The sequence below is a fragment of the Pholis gunnellus genome, assembly GCF_910591455.1.
Source record: "Pholis gunnellus genome assembly, chromosome: 11".
Lineage (NCBI taxonomy): Eukaryota > Metazoa > Chordata > Actinopteri > Perciformes > Pholidae > Pholis > Pholis gunnellus.
The window spans coordinates 18,408,927-18,423,830 of record NC_136538.1 but is presented as its reverse complement, the minus strand read 5'-3'; the positions used below and the strand labels follow the sequence as shown (position 1 = coordinate 18,423,830).

General features: G+C 42.7%; 1 protein-coding gene across 1 annotated transcript in view; it reads left to right on the top strand.

Moving 5' to 3' along the window:
• sdccag8 (SHH signaling and ciliogenesis regulator sdccag8) overlaps window positions 1-14,904 on the top strand; it is a 46,104-nt gene that overhangs the window by 18,639 nt on the left and 12,561 nt on the right. The window contains exons 14-16 of the mRNA XM_079168452.1: window positions 1,948-2,075; window positions 5,814-5,922; window positions 7,649-7,780. Of these exons, the coding sequence (XP_079024578.1) occupies window positions 1,948-2,075; window positions 5,814-5,922; window positions 7,649-7,780 (369 nt within the window). The remainder of the gene's footprint in view (window positions 1-1,947; window positions 2,076-5,813; window positions 5,923-7,648; window positions 7,781-14,904) is intronic.

The window sequence follows — 14,904 nt, the reverse complement described above, 5'->3', positions numbered from 1 at the left end:
AACAGATGCCAAATGTGTAGCTCTCTGTGCTTTTGCCTTTCTTTCTTGTTTTCCATCGCTCTCCTCTTCCTCACCACCACTCTATTGCTGACTGCTGGAACTTTCTGGCGGCCTGTCTGATGCTAATTGGTGGGTAAACAGGTCTGGTGTGACTCCCCCCCCACCCCCGCACCCCACCCCAAATGCACACAAACACACACACACACACACACACACACACACACACACACACACACACACACACACACACACACACACACACACACACAGGCATACGCAAATACACACGGCCCCCTGGAACCTTTTGCAGGACCAAATGGCTGGCAACGCCTGCCCGCCATCTCCCGCTGAGCCCTGGTGTGCGCTTTGGTGGCTCAGGCTGCTGTTCAAGCCCAGCGGGGGTTCATTCACTCTCACACACACACGCACACACTCATACGAGTACAGACGCACACAGTCTCCTTGTGTCCCCTGCACACCCGCCACCCGCTTTCACACCCCAGACAGCAGGACAGCAGGAGAACACACACACACACGAAGGAACAGACAGACGCGGTCACTTTAGAGATGCAGGCCAAGCGCTGTAGGGGAGAAAAGTTTTCACTTAAACTGGAGAATTCTCTCTTCATTAGCGCCTTTGGACTTCAGGAAGAGTTCTGTTTATTTGTTCGGTTTTTTTTTTTTGCCTGTCTTTGTAGTTTTTCTTTTCTCTCCTTTTGTCTTTGCCTCTGTTGTTTGGTTACATTTGGACTTAGCTGAGTTAGAAAGTTTGGTTCAAACAGTAGTGAAATGCAGCGTTGTTCAAAAGCCACTTTAGTTTGCGTCTTACCTGCACAATTTTGATCATGAGACGAACGAACGGGGAGATTAGAGCTATTTGATCGCTACCAAATGCGTCATGCTAGTCAGCATTCCCGTCGTACTACGAAGTCATTCAGTTATTGTTCTGTAGACCTCGTGTAAGTACAGTCCTCTTGTAAAAAATAAGATGCGATTGATCAGCTGATGGTACGTAGCTGTATCGTCTCACGCGTTTACAGCAATGATGTGGCTGGAAACTGAATGATATTGACACAAGTTGCACAGGAAATTCAGAGGATGACGAGCAGCTTAAGCAAAGTAATATCTAAGGGCAGACCAATCTTTTCTTTTTATACTCTTGCAAAGGAGTCTGAAATGGACCGTTGTATTTATGTGAGTGTTGGTGTTTCGTAGACAGCTGCAGTATCGCTCGGGGGTCCTCAAGCCGTCAGTGGCCTTCTACCCCCTGAGTCTTTTCTGACATTCTCCTTTCTGTACTTTCTTCCATCCTCTTGTTTGTACAGTGTTTACTCTCCTCCTGTTTTCTCTCTCACCTCTCTGTCTACCTCTTAGTCTTTTTTTTACATTATTGATCTACTTTACATAACTTTTACCAGAAACGGTTGTATGATGGAATTTATTAGAAATGCATTAATCAATCGGTTGTTGATCCTAACTGATGTGTTCTATGTAGTCTAAAGGGCTTACTGGACTGATAAATATTTTAGCTAGTATGCAGTTTGTTTTTAATGTAACAGGCACAATCCTAAAGTAAACTAAGAGCAGCCGGACCACCAAAAACACAACTGCTTTGTGTGATATACTTGATTGACATGTAATCAATTTTAGTGAAACAAGCCTATATTTTAGTCACAGTCAGTTGAAATACACATCAAATACTACACATTCAGTACCAATTACATTTAGTCTACCAGGTAAATTTATGTTCAAGACAGCTACAGTGTTGACATGCTTAACCACAAGTACATCCTCTCAAACACAGACTGACATTTAGTGTCTCTGTTTGGATGAACACTGGTTTTAAACACCTTGTAGGTAGCCATGGTATGTGATTTAAATAATGCATTTAATGAACTACAACTGTTAAGAAATTTCACAGTTTAACACCCCGGTCCTCTTCCTCAGACAGGACAGAGAGAGTTCAGAGCGGGCTCACGAGGAGGAAATGGCGTCTGCGACCCTTTCATCGCGGGAACGAGAGAGGGAGCTGGCTTTGCTGCTGGAGCAGATGGAGGATCAACACCAGCAGAGAGGTGAGTGCTTCCTCCTTCAGAGCTTCCACTGTCTCCTTCCCACCTCTCTGTCTTAATCTAATTTAGAGACTTGTCTGGATGGATGTGTCAATGACAATGCACGCAACATTGCTGCTAGCTGTCCCAGTCAGGTGATCCGAGGACATTTGGCTGTTTTGTGTAAAACCTGCAGTTGGAGATAAATTATAGATTTAACCTGTGCATCGGTTATCGTTGCAGCTGGGCTACAATACTTCAACCACAGCACCCCTGCATGCAAGGCACTAATCTTGTCGCTTAACTGTTGAAAGATAAAAAAAAATCAAAAGAGAGAGAGAAGAGTGTGTTCGCAGAAGGAACATTGTTGCATTCCTTTACCAGCTATGCAGAATTGATAGAAAAAGAGATATAAACAAACGTAAAAAGTATGATTGAAAATGAAATAAATCCCAAGTGAATGTTACTCTCCAGTGCTGGTATCTATTGGCCCTCCTCTAGATTGGCAGCGGATTGTGTCTGGCAGATGTGATGGAGCCAAATCAGGTGGACATTGGGGGGTCAGACTGCCCAAGGGGGCTGAATTAAATGCTTTTCATTAGAGAGCCACACACACAGTTGAGAACATCTTAACGCGGCTGCACAGCAGCAAGTCCTCACATTTGCTACTTCACTATAGTTTACTGTGGGCCACTGCGGTACACGGGCATGTTAGTTGTCTTACATAGAGGGGAGTGTGGTGGGGGGGGGAGGGCAGAATAAAGCAGAACTAAACAGTATGGAGCACACTGAGTCAAATTTTCAAAACCGCAAGGAGCCAAACAGGAGAGTTAATCAGGGTCAGTTACAGAATCGCAGCCCTTGAGCTGAGAGCGTCTCAGTCTCTTCCTCAAGGACACTACAGCAGGGTGGATCTTTGCCCGAACAGGGTCTTGAACCTGCATCTTCCAGTTGAAGGGTGGTTTTTTTGTCCTCTTACTGTGCCACCAACACAGCATGGGCAGAGTGGGAGGAGACAGACAGGAACACAAATCATTAGCGCTGAAGTGACCTCAAAAGAGCAGATCAGAAGCCATAAGAGGAGAAGAGAGAATAGCGGGGAAGAGCAGAGGGAAGGTGATGGGAGCAGAGCAGAGAGACCCAGCTCAGAGCTCCCTGTCTGTCTGCACAGCAGAGCTGCTGCTGCTAGCACATCTGTTGCACCATCTGGATCCCCCTTACCCCCCCCCCCCCTCAAAGCCACCACTCACCCTCAACCACTCTCCCTCTCCCTCCCTCCCTCCTCCTTTCTGTTTGTTTACCTGTGGTTCCCTTCAACAACCAGGGAGCCTGCTGGTACACAGAACAAAGATGGACGGTACAGAGGGAGGAAAGGATGGATGGAGGGAGGGAGGGAGGGAGGGTGGGAGGGTGGGGGGGGTAAACAAAGGGTTTGTTTCTGGCGCATGTCGGCAGCACACATGTTGTCTAAAGAGAGCTGACATCAGAGCACAGCAGGAAACTGTGGATGGGGAGGGGATGGAGGGGTGGACGTCCTTTAGTAGCTCGCATCACTTCCTCTCCCCGTGCAACCCAACAGACGAGCTCGATAATTAGCTTTCTTGCTCTCCAAATCCCGCCTCTCTGTCCATTCGTTTGTCCTTCCATCCATCCGCCCCCCCCCCTCTCTCCCTTCTTCTCCGCTCCTTCCCACCTTTTTTCTGAATTTTCTTTTTTTTTCATGTTTCTTTTTTGAGTAAATGCGTACAGAGCAGCCTCTAGATGATATCAGATATTTGTTTCTCTCCATCCCTCCCTCCCTCCCTGCCTGCCACGCTTCTTCTCTCCATCCCTCCCTCACTCGTTTTTTCTCTGTTTGTTTCCAGTGCCAGTTCTGCTGTGTTTCTGTGTCCCAGGGTTCTTTTTGGCCTACGCATGGCCAGACGCATTCAAAGCCTGTTCAGCTAATTAGCATTCTTCATGCAACTTTTCCAGCACTGACCAAACTTTGTTGAGTGTACGTGTGTGCGCACGTCTGTGAGTTTGTGTGGTTTAGTTTCATGCTCGGCGGCATCCAATTTATGCCCTCCATGCATTTTCTGTGGCAGTGATCTGGGGACAGAGGCTGTATCGAGTGGAATGAAAGGTTTGGTGGTAATTCACTTTAAAGGTGCAATGTGAAGCCAGTACAAAGTGAATAATATTATGTGAAACATCAGTGGGCATTGGCCTTTACACCTCTCCCAGTCATAATAAGAAGTAAAAAAAAGTCTGGAGTCAGCCTGCAGGTAAATATTATGTATCATAGCACAGACACCTTGCATCATGGATCTTTCTCACGTATCTCTTTCTTTCCTTCCCAATATCTACTGTATGCAAAAAAAACAAAAAACTTCCCAAGTGTGAGCTACTTTTCAAAGACTGCGAGTCCTTCGTGTTTTTGGTTTCGGTTGACTGTAACAGAATGCTGGAGCAGGTGGATCATTCCCTCAATCCAAACGGCAGCCATTGTTATTTTAAAAGAGCAGACATATGTTGGAGAGCGGAACGTGGATCATTTCAAAGGAATGATGAAAGCCCAGTGTTGGATTGTTCAGAAAGAGGCCCCCATGAGTGGATGAGGACGTGGCAGGAAGGGTGGAAAGGAGAAAGAAAGCGCTTTCAAACAACTCTCTCTCTCTCTCTCTTTCTCCCTCTCTCTCTCCATCTCATTTTACCCTTCTCACACACTTTATACTTCCATCCGCTACTCTATGTACGTCTCTGCCTGTTGTTTGTTTTTAATTTCAATGTGAATGTTGACAAAAACATTTTTGGGAATACATTCAAAGAGACAAGTATCTCGCTTTTGCTGCAGTATTTGTTACAATAGATGTGACTGATCAGCTGCGTCCATATTGTAAATGTTTTCCTCTGGTTTGTGAGGTCGTTCGGTTGGCCTGCTCTGGAAATGTGTTTTAATAGTAGTAGCCGTGATGCCACTCCTACATTGTAACATGAATTAAATGAAAGCTTGACCAACATGAAATGGTCATTGAGGTGATCAATATTTTTTTCATTTGATTTGAGCATCTATTCATTTGTTATTCAGACACGTATTCTGTGCTACACTAGAATTCGGATGAAGGTTTAACCAGACATTTGAGCTGGCTGAGCAACTTATATTGATCTGTTTAACAGTGTTTTTATATGTATGTATAAAATACACGCACATCACAAAGGATCACTAAAATCCTCGTCACAGTTTTTAGCATTCACATTGTGACAATCAAGCTCTTCTCTCCTGCAATATACTGTAACTTTAACACTTTTAAAGCATTATTTGTAAATTTAAAACATTCCAGAGACACACAGTTTGCAAAGCAAAATATGCTAACCATGAGATCCTGTTGTCAGTTTTTATTTGATTTAAAGTGAGTGAGACAATTTATATTACATTACATTAAACAGCTCACTGTCAGTGTCAGAGAAACATTATTGTCACATCGAGCGATAGAAATATACTAGACAGATACTATATACAGTACATGTAGCTTTCTTTTTAATACGATTAGGGGAAGTGTAAACCAGACATACGCTGTAATATACAGTGTCTATAATACTATAGCTGGAGGTGGGAGATGTCTGAACTTCAGTGTAAGTGTGTGGGCTGAAAATTGAGTGTCTAACTGAAGGGCTACGTTGCTCAGACCCCCATCAGTCACTGATACTCTAAGTGCACATGCAATCACCCACGATGGTCAACCTCACAGTAACGGACAACTTTCCCACTGTCGATTGCAGTTGGAGAGTCGGATGGTCTGCTGAGTTCCCAGAATTCCCTGATCAGGAGGCTGAAGGAGGAGTGCTGCGCGCTGGGAGTCCAATTGGAAGAACTGACGGAAAGTAGCAGGTCAGTGTTTTCTCTTTCATTGCATTAACCTTTTTGTTTGAACAATAATTCACTCAATTGTGCTGTCAGTTCAAATCTACTTGTGTAGATAAACGTAGCCTCTTGTTTCCAGTTAGTTCTTCACTCCGTAGTTTATTCTGTTGGACGTCCGTGTCATCATTTCATGACGTATCAGCTATCCAGGCTGTTTGGACCGAGCATGTCAACATACTACATACTGCTTTCCAGCCTGACCTGTTTTCTTGTTAACCTGATGCTACAGTAGTCACAGCAGGCCTGCACAGCTCTCCATCTGGGCTGCCTGTGCCTGTGTCTGTCTCTGTGTGTGTCTTTGTGTGTGTGTGTGTGTGTGTGTGTGTGTGTGTGTGTGAGAGAGAGTGACCCTGGGTCCAGTGTCCTGTCAGCTGTTGGAGCTGTGCTGCACATTAGTCACATGACAGCCCTCAATCTGGCCATGCCAGACCGCACTGGCCTCACCAGCCACGGGACACGTGCGCGCACAACACACACACACTCACGTACCCTGTGTTTTGTTTTATGGGTGGACATCAATACTAAGTACACATATGTATGTACACAGTAATAGCTGCCACCTTGACTGTGTTTTTTTTTTATGGAAGGAACTAGCATACATGCTGACACACTGGCAGGACGGCTCATGGCCTACATCTGCTGTATGTGTGTGTTATGTAGTTTAGCAGCATTGTGGTGTTGGTGTGTTTTGTGCCTCGGGCTGTTTGAGCTCCTGGAGTCCAAGCCCAGCGTAGCGGTTAAAGTCCTGCTGGACGGCCTCAGTCAGGCTAAGCGAGGTTACAATGAAACAGTTGCGGTAAGACGAAGGAGAAAACTCTCGACAAATTGTTTTCAGTTGTTTGTCTGACCATGAGGCCTGCTCCTACTGATGGGCCAGTGTGATGTTTTGCAGCTGACACAGCGGCTCAGAGCATTCGATGGACTTGTGGTTAAGATGCATCCCCACATTTCCTATCTGTAACTCTGTTGGCACTGTCGAAGAAATGATAAATGAGTAAATGTAATTGGTTTTTCATTGATTGGTGTAAAGTCTTTAAAAAAATGTCTTTCAATAGCAGAGTGGATGGTGTCAGTATATGACGTCAGTTATCAATTCAAAGTGAGGATTCATCTTTTTACTCTCAGAATTGCATTTCCTTAATTATACACTCAGGTGCCAGTTCATTAGGTACACGTCGCTAAAACTAATGCAGTCCAATAATGCACAAAAATAGAAAGACTTGTCAGTATAACGAAATTCAACAGCAACACAAAGTGCCACCTCCAAAATGATCATACAGTCAGCACCTCTGACTGATTTAACATGATCACCTTTTTAACATTATCACCTTTCAAAAGGGTATTTGCAGGACTACGGTCGCATTAGTTTTAGCGACGTGTACCTAATAAACTTGCATGTGCATGATTAGGAGAGAATTTCTATACAAACATATTGTACGTTAACAACAAGTTATTACCAAAAATCTTAAGTTTCCAGATCTTTGGGACTCGTTGAACCCAAGACCCTCGAGTTTACTTCCCTTTGCTGAGTTTAAAAGAGTTTAAATCTGTTTACATTTACATTTCATGTCTTTATTTTTATTAAAACGCCATTTAGTATTTTATTCTGCTTGCAGGCTGTGTTGTACATGGGACATTTTCAACTGTTTCATCTGTATTAAGTGTGTGTCTGTGTGCGTGTGTGTGTGTGCAGAGGAGCGCTGGAGCAGCTGTCCCTGGAGAAGCAACACCTAGAAGAGACAGTAAAGAGTCTGAGAGCTCGTTGCTCCGACTCGGAGGATCAGTGTGTCCAGCACGGCCGCATGCACCAGCGCATGAAGGACAGGTACGCAAATACACACACATCTACACTTCCTGTATATACATCTTACATCCTTAATATGTTAGAGGTATTTTGTTCTTTTTTTAGATAATGATCGTGTTGAATATCAGCAAATAAGCATTTGATTTTTACAACTTTCATTTGTTAGTTTCATCATGCAAGAAGGTTTTCAGTCATGTTTTTTAAATTGTTTTATTTTCTCCCCCAAAAACTACTACAAGCATTTCAATGAGAAAGTGGCACACGTATCTTATAAATATATATTTTTTTATTAAAATAACAGCAGCCTTGTTGGAGATAAATGTTCCCAAGTGCTCTTTGGTTTTTCATTTATTTCTGTTTGCAGAATCTGGCAGCATTTTTGTTCTTTACGAAAGAAAAAATGTGTGCTGTTTCCTTCACAAGCCATCCTAACCAGTCCATCTTGTGCACATCTAAAGTTTAATTCTTAGATGAATTTTTTTTTTTTTTTTGTCAACACAGTGCTTTTGTTGTCATCAGCAGTTTGCTATCCTGCTGTCTGTGCAGTGTCCACATTTTCCACTTAATCAGGTGGCACTTCAAACTGTTCTCTGATCAAAAGGCTTTTTTTCCCCCTTATGCAGTATAATACACTGGAAACAATAAACTAATTACAGACTTGTGGTGGTCCACAGAGGACTGGAACAGCCCAATAAGTATAACGTGCACTAGATGAAACAGAAACTTTGAGGAGTTTAATGTCACAAATATGAAATGGAGTCAATGAAGTTAACAAGCAGCTAATTCGTGCTAAACTTTGACGGCTTTGCTGACTTTGACTGACTCAAAATAATACCTGATGGAGTCGTAAACCTCAAACTGAGCTGAACTGAAAGTGAGGCACCAGTCAGACTCATCATGTCTCTGTAGCTCGATTAACTACAGCACAAGCGCAGCTGATTCTTGTCTGTCTGACAACACAACCTAATTCACTCTTTCACTGAAGTTGTGATGGGCTTCTTGCACTATTTCCCACTATTGTTATCACATTTTTCATGTAGTGTCTACATCTACACTTATTATCAGGAAACTGAACTCAAAAGGTATAAAGTAAATACATTGCTCTATGTAGAATGTGGGGAGTGATTTCGGCGACTTGGCTAATAAATGCCGCAGCTAAAAGTGGCTCTATCTTTGGCTTATGCTACATTATCTGTACGTGTGTGTGTGTGTGTGTGTGTGTGTGTGTGAAAGTGTGTGTGTGTGTGTGATGCCCCAAGTGTGGAGCCCAGTTGGTGTGTGTCTCCACAGGGCGCCTGGCGTACAGCCTGGCTCTGCCAATGTGGGCGAGGATGTGTGGGTGTTGTTGCCCCACTGCGCAGGATCTCTACCCCAAAAACCCCACCACCCAACTCCACCCTCCTTTTACACAAAACCAACCACACGTGCACTCACACACACCCTTTTCTCCTGCTCCATCACTGACACTACATATTGTCTACCACCCACCGGTGTTAACCTGTCGACAGTCAGACGCTGCCAAAAAAACAAACAAAGTTTACCAAGTCACAGCTGTCTCCCGGTTGTGTGTGACTCTTTTTGTGTGTTTCATAAAGAGGAAAACAATCTAAGTTGTCAAGGAGTGTGAAGTATGAATATTCTGTATGTTTCCGCGCATATGTTACGGTGGTATTTTTTGTGTGTGTATGAGTTGCTATTGCATGTTCTCAGGAGGTTTAGCAGAGTAGGAATCTGTCTGCCAAAAGTGGATTGGCTGGGAAGTTGGCACCTAACTTCTCCCTTCTCCCAACTGAACCACGATAATCACTCTTGGCATTTAGTGAGTTTTATTTTCTGCTTTGACACTTACTTGGTTGATTAATCCTCCTGATATTTAAAAATCTCTTGAGTTCAGTTCTACATGAGGTCACTTTCTGCAGTGACTGTTGAGCTGCTTGACCACATTTCTTTTTTAGGAGATAATTGTTTTGGTAGAAAGTCTGTATGTTTGGGAATGCATTTATTAGTTTTGCTTAGTGAATACATGCATTCTTTGGCATTTACATGGTATGTTTTAGGGGATTTATTGTAAGGATGTACAGTACATAAGGGAGAGACGGGGAGGCGAGAGAGGTATGACTCACGTTTACGATGATCCACTCTGCAGCTGGTACTTGGTTTTTCAGCATCTGATTGTATTTGTGGTACTGATCGTACTCCCGGTGCAAAACTTGAAAACCTGCCAAAAGTATATTCTTATCACATTGATTTAAAACAAATTTAAAAAAAAAGAGATCCACAGTAGTTATCAGGGCTTCATTGCAGTGATGTGTTGCAGTTTGTGAATTCAGCCGTAGAGGCAGAACTGAACTTCGTCTCTATATTGTGTGCATGCGTTTTGTTTGTGTGCATGTTTAGTATATTGCATATTAAGTGCGTCGGTCTCTCTACATATGGTACTGTTCTCACACTGAATTGCGTGGATCTTCTCGTTCTCCTCGGTGTTTGTCTGCATCCGTACATCGGGTATGTGTACGTTAGCTGGTCCCTGCAGGCCAATGAGCATTCGTTGGGCGCCCCGCCGCGCCGCTCGGGGGTTTAAGGTGTACGTGTTAACAAGCTGGTGCAAGTGGGTTCAATATGAAGCGCCCCGCCCCTCCCCACAGCCTCTCCATCGGCCTGCAATCTGTGCTGCGAAGAGCGGCAACAGCGCACCACGCACAAAACATTTGGAAAATCAGCTTGATTTATTTTTACATGGGCAAGCTGATTGCCAAACTACACAGGGGTTTCTAGCACACAATGTTTTGCTGCACCATTTAATTATATATTTCACTGCGTCTGTGGTGGGAAGTGAAGCGATAGAACGGAGAGTTGAGAAGATGGAGTTACGGAAGATGCAAAGCCAATTACTGTAATGATTCATTTAAAGGTTATATGTGTTTTTTTATGAGCATAAATATTACATTTTTGTTTATTAAGGTACATGTTGCATGTAGTTTTTATTCTAACTTTTCTACATCATCTACGTCTTTATTCTCCAGATTCTAGCTTTGATTGGTGACAATTTACTTAGTTATTATGTCATTTCTAGTGCTTATTCTGAGAAAATTATCAAATCTTTCTTTAAACTTGATTTAAAGGAAATATAGCTTCTCAGTGAGAGAAGCTCAGAATATATTTCATGCACAAGAAACCAAATTGCAGATGCAAAAAGGAAAATAATGCGGTGGATGGATGCATATTATTTTACAGTTTAGAAGAAGCTGAATAGAGATCTTAAAAAATCTAACAAAATCTACTTTGTTATTGTTTGTTTGAATAATTTTCCATCACAAAAGCAAAAAACGTAGATTAATGAAGCGAGGAACGTGTAAGATGTTCGTGAGAACTGTGAAGCAACAACACCCATTAATAATTATTTGTTTGTGAAAGTTTTTACGGCTCGTAAAATGTTTCCTGCTCATGTAGTTTTTAAACTTTCTCTGCTCACCTCACCCTCTTCTACTCGTCTTCGTATCTCTTTTCACTTTCCCTTCCTCTCTGCTCTTCTCTTAGTCTCCAAGTTTACTCCTCCTCCCCTCTGCTTCCTGTACTGAACACCACGCAACCTTTTCTCACCCCACAGCTGTTCGCAGGCTGTTTCACCAATTATCACTATGCATGTACACACTGAGGTCACAAACACAGACTCACACACACGGACACACACACACACACACACACACACACTCAACAGACCGACATAGCACCAATGTTTTCTTAACCGCACATTGTGACAGCAGAGTGTGTTTGTCAGACCTGGGTGTGCGTGTGCATATACTGTGTTTATGTGAGCACACAGCTCCCTTGTGCAGCCCTTTAAAGGAGAGCAGCAACATATATACGCAGATGTGCCTGTAGATCCACAGGCTTCACTGGGCCATATGGCCTCCACGAAGAAAGATGGTGCATGCGTCTGGAGGAGGGTGGGAGGGATGGAGTGAAGGATGGAGGGCCATGTGTGGTATGAGCTGTGCAAGCAGTTGTTGAAGTATGTGTGCCTGTGGACGTGTGTGTGTGTGTGTGTGTGTGTGTGTGTGTGTGTGTGTGTGTGTTTGCACCAGAGGCTCCAGGAGATTGGTTAATGGAACAAATGGTCGCGGCGGGCCGGGGAAGAAGGAACAGGCTTGCTGCTACCGCGGGCGGACAGCGAGCCCTGGGCGAGGGCTGCTTCATCTGGGCTCCTGCCACACACACACACACACACACACACACACACACACACACACACACACACACACACACACACACACACACACACACACACACACACCCTCTGTCAACCCTCTCCTCACCCTCACCCTCACCCCCACCCCGAAACACACAGTGTGCTGCCATGCCCCAGAAGCAAAAAGACGCTCCTTGCAAAAAAAAACTTTTCATTTGCAAATTAAGTTGGCATAGGCTTGGCAGAAGAAACAGGACAGCTTTCATTTGTCTCATCTGTGTGTGTGTGTGTGTGCGTGTGTGTGTGCGCACTTGGGTATATTTTTGGGCATCCGTGTGTATGATGAGTTGCAACTGTGTGTGTGATCTGAGAGATGAAGGGCCGCTAAAAAGAGTGAGATGTGGAGAAAGCAGGGATGAAGACATTGAAGAAGACCCAGCATGTGAGGTGCAGTGTTCACTCACTTACTTTGATTGTTCCGCTTCACATTCGTGTAAACATTAACATCACTGCTGTCACCCATACATTTACACTGATCACATACAAACTCTTTTGGTTTATTTCTAAATCAGACATTTTCATTTTTCACAATAGTAGCCCCTTCTCTTTGTGGTGTTTTTTTTTCCTGGAAGAAAAGTTGAGTTTGTTACAGAAAAGTCATAAAAAATGTTTGTTCTTGTTGCTTTTTTTCTTCTTTACATTTTCTGAGCATTCTGACAAAAAATAGATGTTGACTTAAAAAACTTAAACTTAAAAAAAATTGTAAGAAATTGAAAGTTAAAATGTAATCTCTATATTTAAAAAAAGAACATTTGATATAATTAACTCAATGTACCGTTTTAGGATACATAAATACCTTCAGGTTTAAACCACTGAATGACGGGGAGATCTCACCGTATTGAGACGGAGAGGAACAGTTTAGTCCACTGTCTCTGGGTGGCGCTGATCAGTCGTCCTCCCTTCTCCTTCATCTTCCTCTCTTTCTCGTCTCATCGTTTCTATCTCTGCATTGCCCAGCTGGCTTCTGTAGCCGGGAGCAACCGCGGGGCGGCCTGCTGAAAGAGCATTGTCAAACGGTGGCTTTACAGCTCTATCACACACACACACACATACACACACACAGACGCACACACAGACGCACACAGACGCACACAGACGCGCAGATTTGCAGCTCAGATGTCGGGCTGTAGCCAGAGGCTTGCAAGCTGGAGCATTAACTGTGCAAAGCGTCACATCTCAAGCCCCAGTCAATGACACTCGCTAACACTACTTCATAAAACTACAACTAGAAAACTAGTGCAGAAACACCTGCCCCTTCTTTAGAGAAATGTTGAAAGTAACAACAACCGAATCACTTTAATGCCAGGAAAGCAAACACTCAGAGACACGACTTAAAAGGTGTCAGCAGGCCTCACGGCAGCAAACACTTTGACATTGAATAGATGATATAACAGCCGGCAGCAGCACTGAAAACCTCTGTTAATGCAGTGACGGAATGAAGGCGGAGAGTACTTCAGTGCTCATCCACAGCTGTTTAAAGTATATGAATACATTTCTCACATCCCTCTTAAACACTTTCAAAATCTGTCTTAATAGAAGTCGGTTTCCAAGGGTGATTTATTTTGATCGTGTGTGAATTCTGGTCAACGTACTGATGTTCATGAACTCTCCGATAAACAAAAAAACATGTAAACTAACACTCGGCTTCTCGGCAGCTCAAAGATCAACTTTGATCTAGTTGTATACCAACTTATTAGCTGTCACACCATTTAATTGTAATTTCTTTATTACTTTCACTTTTTAATGAAAATTGTTTTTATTTAGACAGAAAAAAGTGTATTTGTAACTTGATAGCGCAAAGTCTCTGACTTCTGGATGACTGCAGCTTGTTGTGACCAAGAGGAAATAATATAAAATAAATAAGAAAACAGAAGTTTCAGATCCTTTAGAATTTGGACACAGCATTTTTTTTTAAATTATATTATATTTTACATTATATTCTGGTGTGAAACAACTATGAAATAACAGAGTTAAGGGCCCACACCACGGTTTTCATTGCTGTTGATTATTTTAAACGAATCCTGTAATAATACTATTATTATTATTATTGTACCGTAGTGCTTTATGTTTTTAAATGTCTTACCGAACCCCCTGGGATCAACTGGCATCATATCTGATCTGCTTTTTAAAGTAACAATATAAACTTTTATCATTGAATTTAATGTGCACTTACGACTACATTCCGACAGCAATAACAGCAGTAAAGCAGATTTATTGTGATCAATTACCAACAGATAAGTGTTTCAAATCCCTGCGTGTTGATTTTCAATTTATTTGAATGTTTGATCAAAACATTTTAAACGCAGCAGCACACACTGGAAAGATGTAAAGAACATACAATATTCGGTGAATAGGTGAAAACATTAGAAAACAGCGGTATCTTTTAAATAATTATTTTGCAAAAATCACTTATGATTTCATACAAAACTAAACTTCCTTAATAAATAAATACCTTTACTCACATCAATCAGTATAGCACGTTACAAAGCTCTTCACAATAAAAGCATTTAGCACCAAATATCAAGCAGGCCGGGTGGTAACAAACACAAGAGCAACAAAATATAAAACAGAAATAACTAAAAACAACATATCATTTAAGAGAAGTGAAAGGAATAGGTTTTTTTCAGCTGAATTAAAAGATCAGATATTGAGACGTTTGTTATTATTTTAAATTTAAGGGGCAGAATATCCGGCGCCCGATGTCCCTTCTTTCATTGTAAGTCGAGCTCTGCGAGCCGACCTGAGAGACTCTAAGTTACTGTGTGAGCACAGCAATGTGAAAGTATTCGGGGAGCTTCACCGCGAGGGCCCGATGGGTAATAACTACAATTTTATCGTGCAATACAAGATGGCTGAGTTCATCTGTGTGTTAAAGTGTTTTGGCTTCCACACACTC